The following is a 17,694-nucleotide window of genomic DNA, read 5'->3' as shown; positions in this document are numbered from 1 at the left end:
GAAAATAATGGCAGGTTGTATGCGTTCATGATTTTTCACAATATTTCCAAAATATGGCCTTGGTCACTTCTCTAGGTCTACATCAACCTACAGGACTTCAATATGCTATTAAAGAAGGATACCTGACTGCAGATGCATCTAGTGGTTCTTACGACTGGTATAATGTTTGCGACGATAATACAGGCTCAGAAGTCGACGACGAACTATTAGTTACACCAAGATGTGTAATTTGGTCTCGGGGAGGGGTTTTTTCGAAAAAGCTACAATTTTGATCTCGAGAAAGAACCAATTACACAGGCATTGTTGACCTCATTTCCCAGCGTTGGACCACTACTATCCAAGAATGGAACACCAAAGACACATCAGAAGGGCTCAAATACAAAGGAAAAGGCAATTGTAGTGTTCTTGAAGACGCAGGCACATGTTTACTTTCTCTCTGGAACCAGCCATGTTATACATTTGCCATTTGAAGTCGAGTCTGCCACTGCAGCACCTATCGGTCTCATTATACAGCGAAAGCTACGTTCAGAAACTAATGTTGCAGCATCTATAAAGTTTCCACGAGTACCACCCAACTCCTTTGTCTCATCTCAGCCTCAACCATGGTCTGCGACAAGCTCAATCCAGTCCACCTTTTCCACTGCGGACTTAGGTGCTCCTATGCAGATGCCAACTCAAATGTCTACCTTGGGAGATTTGTGGGAGCCTCCTTCTGTTCAAAGTGATGCAAACTGGCCACGATTATTTTCCTTGTCTGATCCATTATCAGAAATGGGCCTAGTCGTTGCTCAGCCAGGCTTGTCTGATGGCCGAGTAAAACGTAGGAGTTCTGGCAAAATATCAACATTGGACCCTTCAGAAGAAATTCTTCATGTATCTCGACCGAACGAATTTTCTGCCAAGGACTCAGAAAATCCTCTTGTACTAGCCATCACCCTGAACCGCGAGACTAGTATGTATACTGTGTGGAAGCTGACTTATGTTGGACAAGAAACAATACCAAACGGCAAATCTCGAGTTCTTAGTGGTGCAGCGTCGCGCCGACGAAGCTCATTCATGCCGGGTGGAACAGGAGCTACAACACCCATAGGAAATAGTCAGCAGACGATGCGAGAAAGCTTTGGTGGAGTCACTCCTGGATTCAAGAAAACCCCTGCATGGTCTGAAGATGCGAAAAGAGACAAAAAAATTGATTTTGCCTCTACGCTTGATCCCGATTATGAAGGTGGCATTATGCCCAGGAGAAGCTCCCGACGTGTAAGCTCGATGCTAGCAAGAGCAGATCTATCAGCTTCGCACGAGAGAAATGCTTTCTCCGAGCTGGCAACTGGTCACCAGCACAATGCAAGTCGACTTCGCGATTCTTTGGGAAGTCAGCATACCAGAACGAGCATTGGACTAAATGGGCAGACCTTCTCTCAGCCTAGCCAATTGAGCCAGAGCGTCAATAGTTTTCTTGAAGCACCAATTGACGAACTTCTGGATCAACTTCGTGCTGGGGGTGATTTTGGCGGCTTCAATGATATGGGCCTTGATGATGACGAATTTGACGCTCTTAGACAGGAAATCATCCTTACCAAAGTTTGTAGTGTCTCCGCCGAGCATAGTAACCTTCGCTTTTCGAGTCAACATATGCCAGCAAAGAGTCAGTGTAAGATCTTTATACTACCTGCACCACCGTCTGCGGCAGATGATCATCAGGGAAATTCAATAGTCATATGTATCCTGGATTCAGACGAGAAAAAGCTTCTCGTAATGACTCTTAACACCAAAGTTCATAAAAGAGCCACCTACAATGACAATGAGGTTTCTCCGAATTCAGAGAAGGAAATAACATTAGTCAACTTGAAGGAAGTTATGAGAGCTCCAGGTGTGATCGATGCTTGCAAATTCGATGACGGCGATATTTCTCGGATTCTAGTTTTGACCGAAACAGATGATGGTTTTGGAGAATTAAGTTTACAAGCACCATGGAGTATTCTCATGAAGGTGACTCTCCCTGCAAATTTCGTCATACACAACATTCGAAACTTAAGTCATGACCAACATCCACGTGAAAAGAGGGAGGGAAGCTTCAAGAGAGTTCTGAGTCAAGGTCCTCGTGCTTTAAAGGGGCTGCGTAACCCAAAACCTCGAGGCCTAGTCGATTTGGTGGATGATGAAGGCAAAATGCATCAGCTACAAATACTCATGGAGCCACGCAGTCCTTACGTGGCTAAAATTCTTGAGGTATGCACTAAAGTTCTACCAGGTGCAAGTGGAGGCGAAGGAATGCTTGTTACATGGTGGAATGCCATGAGATGGCTTGAGCTCGAATCAGTTGAAACTGCAGATGCAGAATGGACGTCTCTACTCATTGTTCTATTCTCAATGGTTATTAGCTTTAGTGCAGCCAAGCAGCCTCAGAAGAAGGCTCATGCAACAAGGAAATCACGCACAGCATGGTTACGATCTAGCAGTGGCGCACAAGTGGATGTGAGTTGCTATGAGGCTATGCTCAGTCAATTGGCTCCTTATGGAAACCCTATGCCGCCCTGGCTTAACAGTGGTGGATGGAAATGGCTCCTGGATGAACAAGAGGATTCCGGAGTCTTTCCTTCCTATGGAACGGAAGGCCTTCTATCGAAAACCAAAGACAAGGAAACCTTTACCAAAAGGCATGTGACTCTTGCACAAACGTTTTTTTACTCAAAATTGGGCCAGGAAGCGATTTCAGGCTATCTACCGACAGCAACCAACAAATCTCTTGAGCTTCGTCAAGCTGCTCTGATTGATGTTCTCGCTGCCCTACATTTATTGCGCGAGGAGAGAAAGCTTAGCACGATGACAGCCGATTCGTTTAGTACCGGCGTATCTACTCTAACACCAGTACTGACTCAAATTGTCCGATGGCTCAGGTGGGAAAGCTGGATAGATTTTTATGAGACTGAAGAAGCCTCTTTAGTAGATGCGCCTTATGACATTGGTAAGCTTCTATACTCTATGTGTGAAAGTTGGAAACCGCTCACCATCTTCTTAGATCTCGTTCTCGCAAGTCAGATTGCTGAGCCGTTTGATTGTCCATCAATTTACAACTGGATTCAGGACTGTTTCCTTGGTCGAAGGCTGATGCCATTCTTAACACTTCAAGATATAGTGACACTTAGATCTGCCATTCCTACCAGGGGTATCAGAGATCTTGAGCGATGGCGTAGCTCAACACCAAGAACTCTGCAACTTGCTCAATTTTTTTCATGCATGCAGGATGGATGGTCTCCTGTACAACTCGTAGAAGCACTGTCTACTTCTGGAGTAGATAGCCTTTTTCTTGAGACTTTGCCAGAGGCTATACTTGCCCCTCTTCAAGAAGCAATCGTCGAATGTCAAAGTGAACCTCCAACAACATGGAGTCGAGAACTGCTTGCACTGGTTGGTCGTGAAGATGTTACTATGCTGTTAACGCCCGGCCGTACGGCTCGAAACTTCCAGCCCTCTCTATTAGTGAGTCAAGAGTTCTATTATATCAACAAAAGCTAACATCTGTAGCCACCCTCACATGAATCAAGTCAGGACGTTCATGCTATCTGCGCATCTACAACGGAGATTGAAACAACTGGAGCGTTCGATGGATCCGCCGAAGTAGATCGTCAAGCTATTACTCGAGCCATCTTCAAAGACGACAGAAGAGTTAATGAAGCTTCTAATATTCTAAACACTTTCCGATCTACAATTGCTCGCGTCAAATCCTCACCTGATTGGACAGAATCAGAATTGTTAGAAGCTCAAAAAGAGCACGCTCAAATGCTAGCGTATCGCACTTTGGCCATACCATCTGGCAAAGGATTACTATATTACAGTGCTCGCATCCCTCTTTTAACTCAAAGATTTGCTATTGGGGGCTTCAATCTAAGCTGTGTCATGAAACCAAATAACAATACCATAGGTGTTGATAAGAACGCATTCACTGAAGAAAAAGTCTGTTGGGCATTCTTCCACGCAGGTGTATCTGCCGGTCTTAACATCTCTCGAGATGCAAAAGGTATTGATACTTCATGGATTCTTTACAACAAGCCACAACAAGATCTGAGCAACCGTCATGCTGGCTTCTTACTAGCACTCGGTCTTAATGGCCATCTTAAATCAGTAGCAAAATGGGTTGCTTTCAGATACTTGACTCCAAAACACACAATGACATCGATTGGACTACTTTTAGGACTAGCGGCATCCTATATAGGGACTATGGATTCATTGATTACACGGCTACTATCAGTCCATGTGACAAGAATGCTCCCTCCTGGAGCAGCCGAGTTGAACCTTTCTCCACTTACACAGACTACTGGCATTATGGGTATTGGCTTGTTATATTGTAACACCCAACATCGTCGGATGAGTGAGATTATGGTATCTGAAATGGAGCATATTGATCAAGAGGTTGATGAGGAGCCTTTAAGGAACGAAGGCTATCGACTTGCTGCAGGGTTTGCCCTTGGATTTATCAATCTCGGCAAGGGCTCTGATTTGAAAGGCCTTCACGATATGCGACTCACAGAGAGACTCATTGCATTGGCTGCCGGAAGCAAGAAAGTTGACCTGGTACACATTCTGGACAAGTCCACGGCTGCGGCAATTATTTCTGTTGCTCTTATTTATATGAAATCGGAGAATCAGGTGCTGGCTCGCAAGGTAGACGTACCAGATTCTGTTCTCCAATTCGACTACGTTCGACCAGACGCTTTCCTACTTCGAACACTTGCACGGCACTTGATAATGTGGAGTAAGATAGAGCCTTCACACAAATGGATCAAGAAGAGCTTACCTGCTCCTTACAAGAGTCGAAGTTCGCTACAATGGATCAGAACCTTGACATCCGCAGACCTTCCATTTTACGATATACTGACTGGACTCTGTTTCAGCATTGCTTTAAGGTTTGCCGGTTCGGCAAATTTGACTGTGAGAGATATACTGTTACATTATTTAGACGAATTTAGACGAATATGTCAAATCGAAGCAGACTCATTCGATAAGAAGTTGGCGAGAAATACTGTTCGCAATTGTCAAGATTTGGTGGCCCTTGGCCTAGCTACTGTCATGGCGGGCACCGGAGACATTGCTGTATTCCGTAGACTTCGTTCAATGCACGGCCGTGATGATAGTGAGACACCATATGGTAGTCATCTTGCAGCTCATCTAGCTATTGGTGCATTATTCTTGGGTGGTGGTACTTTCACTTTCGGAACTTCAGATAAAGCAATTGCCGCACTGCTTGTGGCATTCTATCCGATATTTCCATCAACTGTCCAGGATAATAAATCTCACTTACAAGCTTTTCGTCATTTCTGGGTTCTAGCTGCGGAACCTAGATGTCTCATTACAAAAGACATTGATACCGATCAACCTGTTCCCATACCTCTTCAAATTACACTTCGTGATGGGAAAGAAGAGGAGCGCCATACACCTTGTCTTATCCCGGAAATCAACCAAATCAAAACGGTTCGAACATGCAGCCCTGAATACTGGAATGTCGTTTTGGATTTGGAGAGCAATAAAGCCCATGTGGAAGCATTCAAATCGACTCAGGTTTTATACGTTCGCAAACGCCCAGCTCATGACGCTAGCACCAATGCATTCAAAGCTACTCTTCAAGCTCTAGACGAAGCCGATCAAACAGTCAATCAATCGCTTCAGTGGCTTTTTGAACTCCCAGCTTTCTCGACCCTTACGAAAGCAGAAAGGGCGTTGGTATTGCCGCCCGATCATGGCGGACCAAGAGATATCCATGCAGGCGCAGAACAAACATCTGTGGATTCTAGATTGATCCTTGAACATGCGACGTTAGATAGCGGGAATAAAGATAGATTATTAGGATTAAGGTTGTTATTTGAGTGGGCGGATAAAGCTATGGAGGAGGGAAGGGAGATGAGGTGGATAAGAAAGGAGGTGGTGCAGAGGTTGAGAGCAAGGGTATGGGTTGGTGAGATGGAGTAGATGATCTCGAGTTGCCGTGAGCATAGTCGAATAAATTAATGTTTTATGATGAATGGGACTGGCTTAACATGGTGTTGAAAGATAAAGTCAAAAGTTTGGCCGCATTGCAGGTGTGCTTCATAGATAGGAGTGCACAAATACTAGTTTGTGGTTTTAGATACCTAGTATAACAGATACGAAGACAAGAAATCAGTTTGTTTTCACTGTTTATTTTCGCTTTGCATTCTTGTTATTCTTTATCCAATTGCTCAATCTGAAATTCCAACATCGATAAAAATTTCAGCAACCCACAGAGTAACCCGTCGCGAGGTCTTTTAAAGGTCCCCCTCGTTGCCGCTTACATCACATTTGCTATTGCATGATTCAAGATTCTTCTTTCAGCAACAAGACCTCATAAGGACCACAGGCGACCTTTTCAATCTTTGGATTGCAAAAATTTCCTTTATTGATTCATGATGTATATTGGTAAAGAGACCGCTTCAATACGGGGTATGAAAGTCTTGGAAGGTAGGTATAGAGGGGATATATAACTTGAGTAGATACCTAGTGTTGAAGGAATATCTAAAATCTACTACATTCTCAAGTTTATAAAATAGATTGAACTATCGATTTCTTAATTTTTCTCCCTCAATAATATTTCCTATCTTTACGCAATTGTGGATTTAAGTGAGAAGATGAATACACGAACTCTTACTATTTTCGTGGCGTTGATGGTTTCTGGTGTCATTGCGGTGCCGATTGATCGCTTTACTGAGGACGATGCTTTTCAGTTGAGGAGGGGATTGAATACTACTACCGGTACTGTGCATGTAGCACGAAATGATTATCCGAGCGTGGGAGATGTAGTTCTTACTTTTTATGCGAGGAATGGGGAGTTTTGTATGTATTTTGTGTTCTTCTCTTCCCCTTCTCCCCTTACCCTCACTCTCCCCTTTCATCTCCCTCGCCTTACTAGCCCCCTCCTCAACCCCCGCCCAAACAACCAACTAACCTCCCCTCTCTAGTTCAACAAACTTTTGCCGTGGATGGAAATAACTATGTTATTGATAATCCCCTCAAGATCGCAAAGATAGTCGCGGAAGGAACGGGATATTGTGCGATCACGGGGTATTCGGGAAGTTTTACTCAGACGCAGAATACGTGTGGACCGTTAACGGTTAGTCCGGTTAGTGTGCAGGTTTGGGGACAGTGTAGTACGGCGTTGCCGGTGGAGGGGTTTGGGTTGGATGTTGTGCCTAATTAGTGGGGGGTGTGATGAATAGAGAAGGAGAAAGGGGTGGAGAAGGAGAAAGATGGGAAGATGGGAAGCGGTGATCGGGTGACGATGATGTTTTGGGTTTTACATCGTATTCGTTTTGTTTTGTCGGATTGTTCATAGTATGGTTATCTCTTTTTTAAGAATAGGAAATCAAAATGATTCGCAAAATATTCGTTGCAATTAATATTATGATAGTACGGAAACGTACTGGAGATTCACTCGTAAATAGTTGACATATCCTAGAAGACCTAACACCCCTCGAGACCCGAATATGGCTCGAACCTAAACTCCGTACCCTATTTACATTCTCTAAATAGCCTTTCCTCTGCCAGGCGCCTCCTCAAACTTCTTCAACCATTGCTCTTCTTGCTTGAATAACTCTACGGCTCTCATTGCGCTTGGAGAACCATGTTCTGGATCTGCGTTGCCTTCGAGTAATGCCTAATGATTATCAGAATCGGAAAGAAACACCAATCCAGAGATTCGAGAAAGTTTGACAAGAAAATAAAAGGGATCTGCATACCTCGATAACTTCAGATTCTCCCTTAAAGACGGCACCTGCTAATGGAGATTGTCCTCGATCATTTAACGAATTGGGATTCGCACCATGCTGAAGAAGAAGTCGAACCAGTGATGCGTGACCGTGGTAGGCAGCTAACATTATCTATTTCCCTTGTCAGAGAGCGACCATGGAATCAAAAGTTGTAGCATCGAAACTTGAATCATGTGAAAGGAGGGACGGCACGTGATGAGGGGTAAACAAGACTCGGGCGTCGTAGATTGGATCAAAACTTAAGACTCACCAGACTATCGCCCTTCTCATTTGTCATATTAGCCGGTAGTCCTCGAGGTAAAGCTTGTTGGAAAATCTCCATATCCCCATTTCGAGCTGCGTCGTACATTCTGGTTGCTAAAGCTATGGCTGCGGGTGGGAGTGAGGCGACCGTTGCGCCGTTTGAAGGGTTTGGATCGGACATGTTTGGATGATAGTTGAGAATTCTTACTTCAAGGAGGGAAAATCAATAGGATTTCACGTATTAGATATTGGATGTCGAGTTTATATGCAAAATATATGTATGTAGGTATCTAAGTTATGCTTTTGATACAGTAAGATTCGGGGCTGAAGATTATTAATCTTGGTTCTGGATTGGTCTTACTAGTAGACTTGATTAGCGATTCAATAGTGGTGGCATCGTTATATTTTAGGTGTACCTTCCCTATATGATAGCTTCACGGATCCATCCGCTCGTACCCGCTGATATCCGCAACACACAATGCTTCCCGAGGTTCTCTCCGCATTATATTGAAATCGATATCATCTCTTCAACTTCCTCAATCCTCAATCCTCAATCCACAATCTTAAAAATGCGACCATTCCTCCGTGTGTCCCTCAAATCCACGCTCCCACAACTTATCACCCCTCGATTTTACTCCACTGCCAAATCAGGTCGACCGCAATTCATCTCCTCCTTCCAGATACCAACCCCGCATTCCAACGGTACCATCCGTGTTCTATCATTATGTCGTCCCGAAGCTCGTAACGCTATTAGTATTCAATTACTGCAAGAACTGCGCGCGCATGTAGATGATATTGCAGCGGAATATGATGCGGAGGGAAATGAGATAAGGAAGGTTAGACCGCAGGGAGAAGATGGACCAACGAGAGCTTTGATCATTACTAGTGAGGTTGACGGGGTATTTTGTGCGGGGGCAGATTTGAAAGAGAGGGCTACTTTTACGCCTGAGATGTATGTTCTCGTTCGTTTCTTTGGTGATTGAATTCCAAGAAAAGATGAAGACTAACCATAAATAAACATCGACAGGACTCAAACATTCCTCCAAAATCTCCGCTCTACATTTACAAAACTTTCTGCCCTTCCGATTCCAACCATCTCGGCGATTTCTTCGGTTGCTCTTGGTGGCGGTCTCGAATTGGCGCTTTGTACACATATGCGTGTTCTTGCTTCCACAGCCGTCGTTGGATTGCCAGAAACGAGACTTGGTATAATACCCGGCGCGGGAGGAACACACCGACTTCCAGCTTTGATAGGAATAGGAAGAGCACGAGATATGATATTGACTGGGAGGAGAGTGAGTGGTCCGGAAGCGTATTTTCTAGGAATTGCGGATCGATTGGTTGAGGTTAAGGAGAATGAAGGGGAAGGGGAGGGAGAAGGAAAAGAGAAGGGAGATATGATGAAGAGGGCTAAGGAAGCGGTTTTGAGAGAGGCGGTACATTTGGCGGGGACGATTTGTGAGGGAGGTCCCGTGGCAATAAGGAGTGCGTTGAAAGCTGTGGGGTGGGCGAGGGAAGATGTTGAAAATGATATGTATGGAAGGGTCGTGGGGACAGAAGATAGAGATGAGGCGTTGGCTGCTTTTAAAGAGAAGAGGAAGCCTGTCTTCAAGGGGAGATGAGGGGTTCATTGATTATGGACTGAAATCTGTGAGGAATCAAATTTGATATCCATCAGAGGAGTCACGGTAACCAGTAAGGCTGGGATGAAGTTGAAACCAGCCGGAAAAGGGGGGGAAGACGGATGAGATTGAACATCATCACGAGATATGAATGCGAACTGGAAGCTCATTGCATCTGAGGCGTCTCGGTTCCAAATTGAAAATATCAGGAAAATGAAGGCATACCTGCTACGGATATAATTGCATATTACATTGTTCCAATATATCTGTACATTGAGATTAGATTCGATGGCACGCGTCCTTTCTGATTACTCTTTTCTCTCTGGGTTGAGCATCAATTCTGACCTAGAGAGACTTTCTTGTCCATAACCCCTTTTGGATAGTTTGTTAGCTGGGTGAACATTGTCTCAGCAATCGGATTTTACATCATCTTTATACGACAAATTACGTTTCTGTTTCTACCACTCCATCTGGTTCGCTCGGTTAACTTTTTTTCTTTTTTCGTTCTCTAAATCCGTATCAGTTAATTTGCTTTCATTCTATAACTCTTCTGGTCCGGAGGACACAGCACCAGCTCCAGCAAACGTAGTTTCAAAGCCCAGAGTGTCTCAGGACTGGGATTTGTATCATTCATGAGTCATGAATTTCATCGCTTAAGTCGTGGTATGATGGGTTGTGTCGTATGTACATGGATGTGTACATATACTTGGTGGTGGGTTGGAGTTAGGGTAAAGATATTACAGAGTTGAATTTTGTTGATGGAAAGGGGTGAAGTAATCGTGGAGGGAAGAGTGGGTTAGTGAAATTATGTGGCGAGGAAGAAGGGGAAGGGAATGGAGCCGATATCTCAGAGAAGGGAGAGAGAAACCGAAGAATATTGGCGGAGGGGACGAGATGGAAGATGATGTAAGGAGACACGAATATGGGCGTAATAAGAAAGCAGGAAGAAAGAAAGAAGGAAGAAGAAGAAAGAGAACATACTTATCTCTCGTTCTGTAACTCTCGCGTAAGTTCCTAACTTGATAATGAATCAAATAGTCACATTAGTTCATACTTAAGCTCCATTTCATATATGTGGTTCCAGTGAAGAAGTAGCGGCTTAGGGATGAATGTGATATAGCTTGAATTGAAAGTTCAGATTGATGTAGTTTTACCTCTTCAGTTGAGGACAGCGGGAACTTTGTTGATGGGAGCTCTGATTAAGTTATGTTGGTTTTGGCTTGGCGATGTTGAATAAGTGATGTTGAACAGTAGATGATAGATGAGGTTTTGAGACGTGTGTGAGTGTTGGGGGGTCGATACAGAGATAAAGAGTAGACAATAGACAGTAGAGCTCTAAAGATAAACGAGGATAGTATCGCTGATGGATTAGGTTTTGGCTAGGATATCGCTGCGAGTGAAGGTACTCCAGGGCCTTTCATCACATGATACATATCGATCCGGTTCTCGAGAGAGAAGGAATATCCAGAGAAGAGTGAAGGAGAAGTTAGCCACAAGGATATAAAAACAATGCAGCATGTAGATTAATACTTTCGTCTGCGGTGTAATAAACCTGTTATATAGACCGATTAATCATTTGTTTATCTTGTCACCATAGAGGTCAAGTCCGAAGTGAAATTGAAGCATGGTATCTCATCGAGACGGTTTCAAGAAAGCTAAAAAGATAATTAATCGTATGTTATTCAGGAAAAGCATCCCAGGACTCCAAACATAGTATCTTTATATTAAATAACAAAGTTCTAGTCATCTGTTATCTATCCATCTTGATATGAATCGATACCTATATCCGTCGGATATGCGATGCATGGATGATGGCTCTCGGGACTACATATGGGATGAACCATCTAGTCGTGTGGATTAGAAATAGAGACTAGACTTGAGTTATATAGAAGGATTTGAAAGGGTTCGATAACCTGAAGACTGACAGCAAAGTGAAGAAGACAATCACTGCTTACACTCACGACTGACATCACAAAATCTTGACGTGAAAGAGAGGACATGACGTAAAATAGCTTACTTGACTTACGAATATCTACACAGATACCCAACTCCAATTCAGGCATCTGAGTTCTATCATACAGAACAGGAAAATAGTATGATTCAGTCACCAGTGTACCTGCATGAGAATTCAAAATACTTACCAGAATTTTGATTCCAGACCCTTCCTTTCATTCGTGCGCTTCCAATTCCAAACTTTCTTCTGTGATATTTCTGTAGCTTACTAGTCTATTCCAAACATCACATAAAATCTACCTATAACTCTAACTCAGGGCCGGGCCGCCATGGCAGTTAGTGTGTATTTACGATCCGATGAATGGTGATTCGTTAGTCAAGCGGAGCCAGACATCACCTACAGCCAAGGAGAGTCCATGCGCCACTTACTCGAACGTTGCAGGAACGGAAGCATGCTTTCGCTCCAATGAGACCGCACCCCATTTTTGCATTTCCCCTCGTGTTCCTGTAAGCTTACCACGTTCGCAATTGTCCGAATATAAAAGAAGAAATGTGTGTGGGAGACTAGACAGTGGAGCACCGGTACCTAGTCGACAAACAAATAAACGTAAGTGGACCAATACAAAATTTCCTATTCCCCGAGTGATCAATACGAATCTATACCCGAAAAGATAATCCGCAAATCGTATCGAGCTTTACGAAATTCAGGAGATGGATTCCAACGGTTTTTGTTTACCTACCTCGAAGTTTCGGAGACAATTCACGTGTTATTGTATTGGCAACCCTCATTCGGACAATTTTCCATGCATCAGAAATTGCAAGTTCCTTGTTGTGGGGTACATAGCGTTTTCCCGGGGTTGTTCAGGTCCACCATACCACCTCATCGGCATTTACAGGGCCCAATCGATATCACAAAGTGACCTGACCACTTGCGTACCTAGTTGAAAACTCGCTACAAGCAACAGGGTTCGTTTCTCCATGTTCCGTTTGGGGAAATGATGGGACAACGTGATACTGTGAGATGGAATCATGGAATCCACCAATTGTCTTGAGGCGAAACTTTGTAACGGATCAGTCGGGATGAGATTGATAACATAATAGCAAGCGCTAGATAGTTTGATGTTGAATCGCAAGTGGTCGGCTAAAGGAGAATATACCACGTGAACCCCGCAAGATGCAGGAATGATGAGATTTATGCGACTACTTTCACGGCAAGGGATTGGAAACGCACCAAGAGTACGGCAGAGGAAGAAATACATCGATGCCAAGATGAATTTTCATCTATACATGTCGGCTTTCGACATGCCAAGAGAAGTTTCTCCGGGTCTTGTTTTCGTGAACTTGATTGGTGCGCTTTTCACTCTCTTGATATCTGGGGTCAGTTTCGAATTAAAGTTATCAAGCACAGAGTAAGGTGAGGTCACTAGGACCTCGTGCCAGGTGGATCAGCACTGGGGGATATATTCTGATACAAATCGATTTTCAAGATGCATATCGGACACACCAGTCAGAAGCTTGGAATGGTCAGGTTCGGACAGTTGGTTGACATAATATTGATACCAATGAATGGAAAAAAGATGCGCCTACTGTGTGAATGTATGGATTTAGAGATCTTACTTTGTGTATTATTGGGCTATTATCCTGACAAGGAAACTAATAGATGGGATTGCCTAGAAATGGGACGGCTATTGATTGGTTCCATATGAAGTGCATAGAGATGAACCTCTAGTAGCAATTTCTCGGCAGAGTAGTCTATCTGACATGTAGGCAAGCAGCTAAGCAGAATAGGGAAGAAGCACGAGACAAGAAGTACCTCAGTATATCTGTACTACATATAAGCTCCAGATCCTCCTCATAATCTGTTTCATCCTATCTCATCTCCTCATTATCATCCCATCTCATCATGTTTCCTCGGATCCTCCTCCCGATTTTAGGGCTTCTCAGTCTCGTTGCTGCATATGCCAATCCAGGTGCTTGTTCTGGTAATTGCTATGCTCATGATCCTGCTTTGATCCAACGTTCAAGTGATGGAACTTGGTTTAAGTTCAATACTGGAAATGGTATTGGGATTTGGAAAGCTACTGCATTGGCTGGTCCTTGGACTTATGTTGGTGATGCTTTGAGTAAAAGTAGTATTGATTTGACTGGAAATAGTGATCTTTGGGTATGTTTCTTTTCTTTAACTTCTTAAAGTCATTATGTTCTCTCGGTCCATTTATCATAGAGTTGACGAATGGATACAAAGATGTGAAGTGACATGCTAATGATAATATAGGCACCTGATGTTCATCTCGTCGGATCAACTTACTACATGTACTATGCGGTTTCAAGTTTCGGCACTCAAAATTCAGCAATCGGAGTTGCAACCTCCACCACCATGGAAGTAGGATCATGGACTGACCATGGTGCTACTGATATTTCATCGTCATCCGGCAAACTTTACAATGCTATTGATCCTAATCTCATCTTGGTCGGCAGTACCTATTAGTTTGTCCCCCCTTCCTCTCTCATATCTTACATCTTTCAATTTCCCCTCTCAACCCCCAACTCCCACACAAACTAACCCCTACTCACAGTCTCAACTTCGGTTCCTTCTGGGACGACATCTACCAAGTAGCCATGGCCTCCACCCCCACCAAAGTCGGCAGTTCCGCCTCTTACAACCTCGCCTATAATTCCAGCGGCACCCATTCCGAAGAAGGTTCCTACATGTTCTATTATTCCGGATACTACTACCTCCTCATCTCATCTGGAATTTGCTGCGGCTACGATACCTCGAAACCTGCTCAAGGCGCAGAATATAAAATCATCATGGGAAGAAGCAAGACTGCGACAGGAAATTTTGTGGATCAGAGTGGGAAGGCTTTGTCGGCTGGTGGAGGAACAACTTTGTTGGCTAGTCATGGGAATGTCTATGGACCAGGTGGACAGTAAGTTTTTTATATTTTGGGGTGTCTTTTTCTGGTTCGGAATATCATCTCAATGAGTGTTTTCTATCCGGGAAACGTTTTAGCAGCTTGATATTTACAATTACACATACGCATACTAATAATTACTAGGGGTGTCTATCTCTCATCCTCCGGACCACTCCTCTACTACCACTACGCGAATCCAACAATCGGCATCGCAGATGCGAATTATTTGTTCGGATATAACTATCTTACTTTTACTAACGGATGGCCTTCTGTCTAGATTGTCTCTCCTTTCCTCTCGTTCTTGTACTATATGATTACCCTCATATTCAAATTGAGAATCGAATAGTCGTCACTGGCTGAAGACATCCGAAAAAGGGGGGGATAGCAGAATTTTGTATATACTTTTATGGCTTGATTGGAGATTCTTTGTACATACATACATACTTCGTTGTATATAGGGATTTTTTTGGTGTATTTACAAGTAAATATACTTGATGGACGATTGTGATTCTACTTCTATATTTCTATTTCTATTGGCCTATCATGAACCAATGTACTGGAGTATATTTGCTATGATATTAACATTGGGGATGAGGGTTTCATGTGCTTTTTATATCAAAAGATAGAAGCTGATGATTTATGATGGAAAAAGAGGTGAGTGTGCATTCATAGGATGCATATGACACTGGGATATTGTTCCGGCAGGTAAGATATTCTAATACATCGAACATTTTCTACCATACCCCCAATTTCAAACAACAAACCAGTCATTTATTTCTTCAAACATCATTGCTATTCTAACTTAAATCCAGCTTAATATGAAAAAGGTCAGTATAATACCAATTTCTTTTTAACAATCCTGATTAATATCAACGTCGAGAGATCAATAAACCACAACATCTACCCACTTAGATACGGAGGGCGAAAGACTCAACACCTGTATACAATGCCCTCTACGAACCTTCAATTCCTTTATTAGAATTTAAAAAGCCAAAATTGAATTTATTAATCTTTATCTACTTCAAACTGTATAATCCACTTATATCTACCTCATTTTCGAAATTTTCTAACTTTATAAATCACTTTTATCGATATCTCAATATCCTAATATATCAAGATATTTATTCCTTCTAGATATATAAGATTTATTATAAAATAGAGAGAAGTAATATTAGAATAAAAAGATTTATTAGGAAATAGGGGTTTTCAAATTTTCGAAATTTATTTATATATATCAATATTTAGAATATTGTAAATAAGACTTATCTGAAAAGATTCAGATTATCTAAAATCATTATTTATAATTGAAGAATAATAGAATATCTCAATCAATAAAGGAAGGATACTTTAAAAGGTTTAATTGTATAGGAAACAAAATAATCAGTTAGCTTTATAGTATAAGAGCTAGAAATAGCTATCTAGAATATATAAAAGAATTACAATATTATAGGATCAGGAACTCAAGCTTGTTTATAAGGTTTTTCTTAGAATTTGAAGTTTTTTATCTTATTTATAGGATTCTATTATAATTCCTAAATATAGCTTGTCTTCATACTCCTCGAGAGGTCTCCCTCTAAATGTTAAACAAATACCATATCATACTATCCCTTAGACTGTTAACTCATGACGTCCGGATGGTTCGTATAATATACTCTATATAAAGAAGTCTGATTAATTAGATTAAGGACTAATACATTTTCAGTTATTCTATTTATAAAATAAAATTTTAATTCTAAATCTTGATTTTCTTAAAACCATAAAAATAAGAAAGATTAAAAATTAATAGATATTATTATATTTAAAATTTTGAAATAAAAATATTATAAAATGAGTTTTAAATTAAAGATTGAATATGAATATTTAATTAAATTTCAATAATTCTAATGATCTAGTTGATTAATAAGTCCTTGTTAAGCGAAAGCGCCTTCAGTTGATAGTCTAGGGGATACTCACTCAGACACCTACTATATAACACAACACATTCCCTATACTCAATTTCTCATAATAAAATCACCTAGTACGTCTTGACTTCTTATTATATCTTATCTTATCTCATCTTATCTGATATTGAATGAGATATTACTACAAATCCCAAGAACAAAAATATATAAGAACATAAAGCATCAGTATCAGCATTAAAAACTCTTCTTCTAGCAAAATCCAAATTAAAAATAAACCACCCTCATCGCCTATTATCTACAAGAGTCTATAATTCTTCCCTGTCGTCCTTATCCCAACGCCTTATCTATAACCCAATCGTACTCCAACTCCATATTTCAACTCAAATGTTCCCTCCTCGCCCACAATTGTCTCTTCTATATACATCTTATCCTTCTCGTACTCCCCCTCCTCTCCTCACCCTCACTTCACATAAAGCACAATCACAAACCCACACTAAATCACCCCCCTATCAATAAATCCATATACCTATTCATTTCACTTCTCCTCTTCGATTCCTATAGATAATACATTATACCATATATTAAATATCATCACTCCGATAACTAACTAAACACATAATAGTAATAGCTTATCTAGACCTCTCCCCTTTCCAAAATCTTCAATTAAGCCAACTCATCTATGAACCCTGTGTTTTAGTAGTTTAATAGTTTAATATTCTAATACCATGTATATGTCAAGTTCAGCTTCAATCTCGAGTTATCTTAAACGCAAGAATTAGATAGTACCTATTTATTTCTACTTCTTTTTCATGCCTATTTCATTTCCGCTTTTTCTCCATCTCCCCCTCATATAAACAAAGGAGTATCAAAAATCTAGATACTACAAATCACAAACCACAAACTCTTTTATCTCTTTCTCTCTCCTCTCTTATCTTCCCATCTTTCTCTCTTCTCATTTCTTCGTTCCTCTTAAGACCACCAGTGAATGCACAGACTCATGGGACACTCAAGAGAAAGAGCACAATCTCACACCAAAAAGAGCTATTTTGAAAATTCGATTGAAATTCAAAATTTCGATTAATATTTTTGAAAATTGAAAATATAAATCTCAAATATAAAGATCTCACATGATATCAAAATTAAATAAAAAGAACTAATAACGATATTTTTTAAAAGAATATATAATTTCCTATTAAAAGTTTTAATAAGAAAATATATTATTTGTTTTTTGAGCTTAGATCTCTTTCTTTTGAAATGAAACTTTTGATATTAAATTATGTTTCAA

General features: G+C 41.4%; 5 protein-coding genes across 5 annotated transcripts; 4 read left to right on the top strand and 1 right to left on the bottom strand.

Annotated features, from left to right (window-relative positions):
• Positions 1-53: 53 nt before the first annotated feature.
• EAF01_001315 (uncharacterized protein) lies at positions 54-6,132 on the top strand (the record flags this gene model as incomplete). Its single annotated transcript, XM_038909565.1, is given in 4 exon segments — positions 54-224; positions 244-2,965; positions 3,020-3,480; positions 3,526-6,132. The coding sequence occupies 4 exon segments, from the start codon at positions 54-56 to the stop codon at positions 5,962-5,964; spliced, it is 5,793 nt and encodes a 1,930-aa protein (XP_038774377.1). The 3' UTR covers positions 5,965-6,132.
• Positions 6,133-6,638: 506 nt separating this feature from the next.
• Positions 6,639-7,207, top strand: EAF01_001314 (uncharacterized protein; the record flags this gene model as incomplete). The annotated part of the gene is made up of 2 exons (XM_038909564.1): positions 6,639-6,843; positions 6,969-7,207. 2 exons carry the CDS (start codon positions 6,639-6,641, stop codon positions 7,205-7,207), a joined length of 444 nt encoding a protein of 147 aa, XP_038774376.1.
• A 324-nt stretch (positions 7,208-7,531) lies between these two features.
• EAF01_001313 (uncharacterized protein) lies at positions 7,532-8,199 on the bottom strand (the record flags this gene model as incomplete). Its single annotated transcript, XM_038909563.1, has 3 exons — positions 7,532-7,663; positions 7,746-7,886; positions 8,026-8,199. 3 exons carry the CDS (start codon positions 8,197-8,199, stop codon positions 7,532-7,534), a joined length of 447 nt encoding a protein of 148 aa, XP_038774375.1.
• Positions 8,200-8,587: 388 nt separating this feature from the next.
• Positions 8,588-9,640, top strand: EAF01_001312 (uncharacterized protein; the record flags this gene model as incomplete). The annotated part of the gene is made up of 2 exons (XM_038909562.1): positions 8,588-8,970; positions 9,046-9,640. The coding sequence occupies 2 exons, from the start codon at positions 8,588-8,590 to the stop codon at positions 9,638-9,640; spliced, it is 978 nt and encodes a 325-aa protein (XP_038774374.1).
• A 3,856-nt stretch (positions 9,641-13,496) lies between these two features.
• Positions 13,497-14,785, top strand: EAF01_001311 (uncharacterized protein; the record flags this gene model as incomplete). The annotated part of the gene is made up of 4 exons (XM_038909561.1): positions 13,497-13,757; positions 13,869-14,080; positions 14,170-14,523; positions 14,653-14,785. 4 exons carry the CDS (start codon positions 13,497-13,499, stop codon positions 14,783-14,785), a joined length of 960 nt encoding a protein of 319 aa, XP_038774373.1.
• Positions 14,786-17,694: the final 2,909 nt, after the last annotated feature.

The sequence above is a fragment of the Botrytis porri genome, assembly GCF_014898465.1.
Source record: "Botrytis porri strain MUCL 3234 chromosome Unknown BPOR_002, whole genome shotgun sequence".
In the NCBI taxonomy this organism is placed as follows: Eukaryota; Fungi; Ascomycota; class Leotiomycetes; order Helotiales; family Sclerotiniaceae; genus Botrytis; species Botrytis porri.
This window is presented reverse-complemented; position numbering and strand designations above follow the sequence as displayed.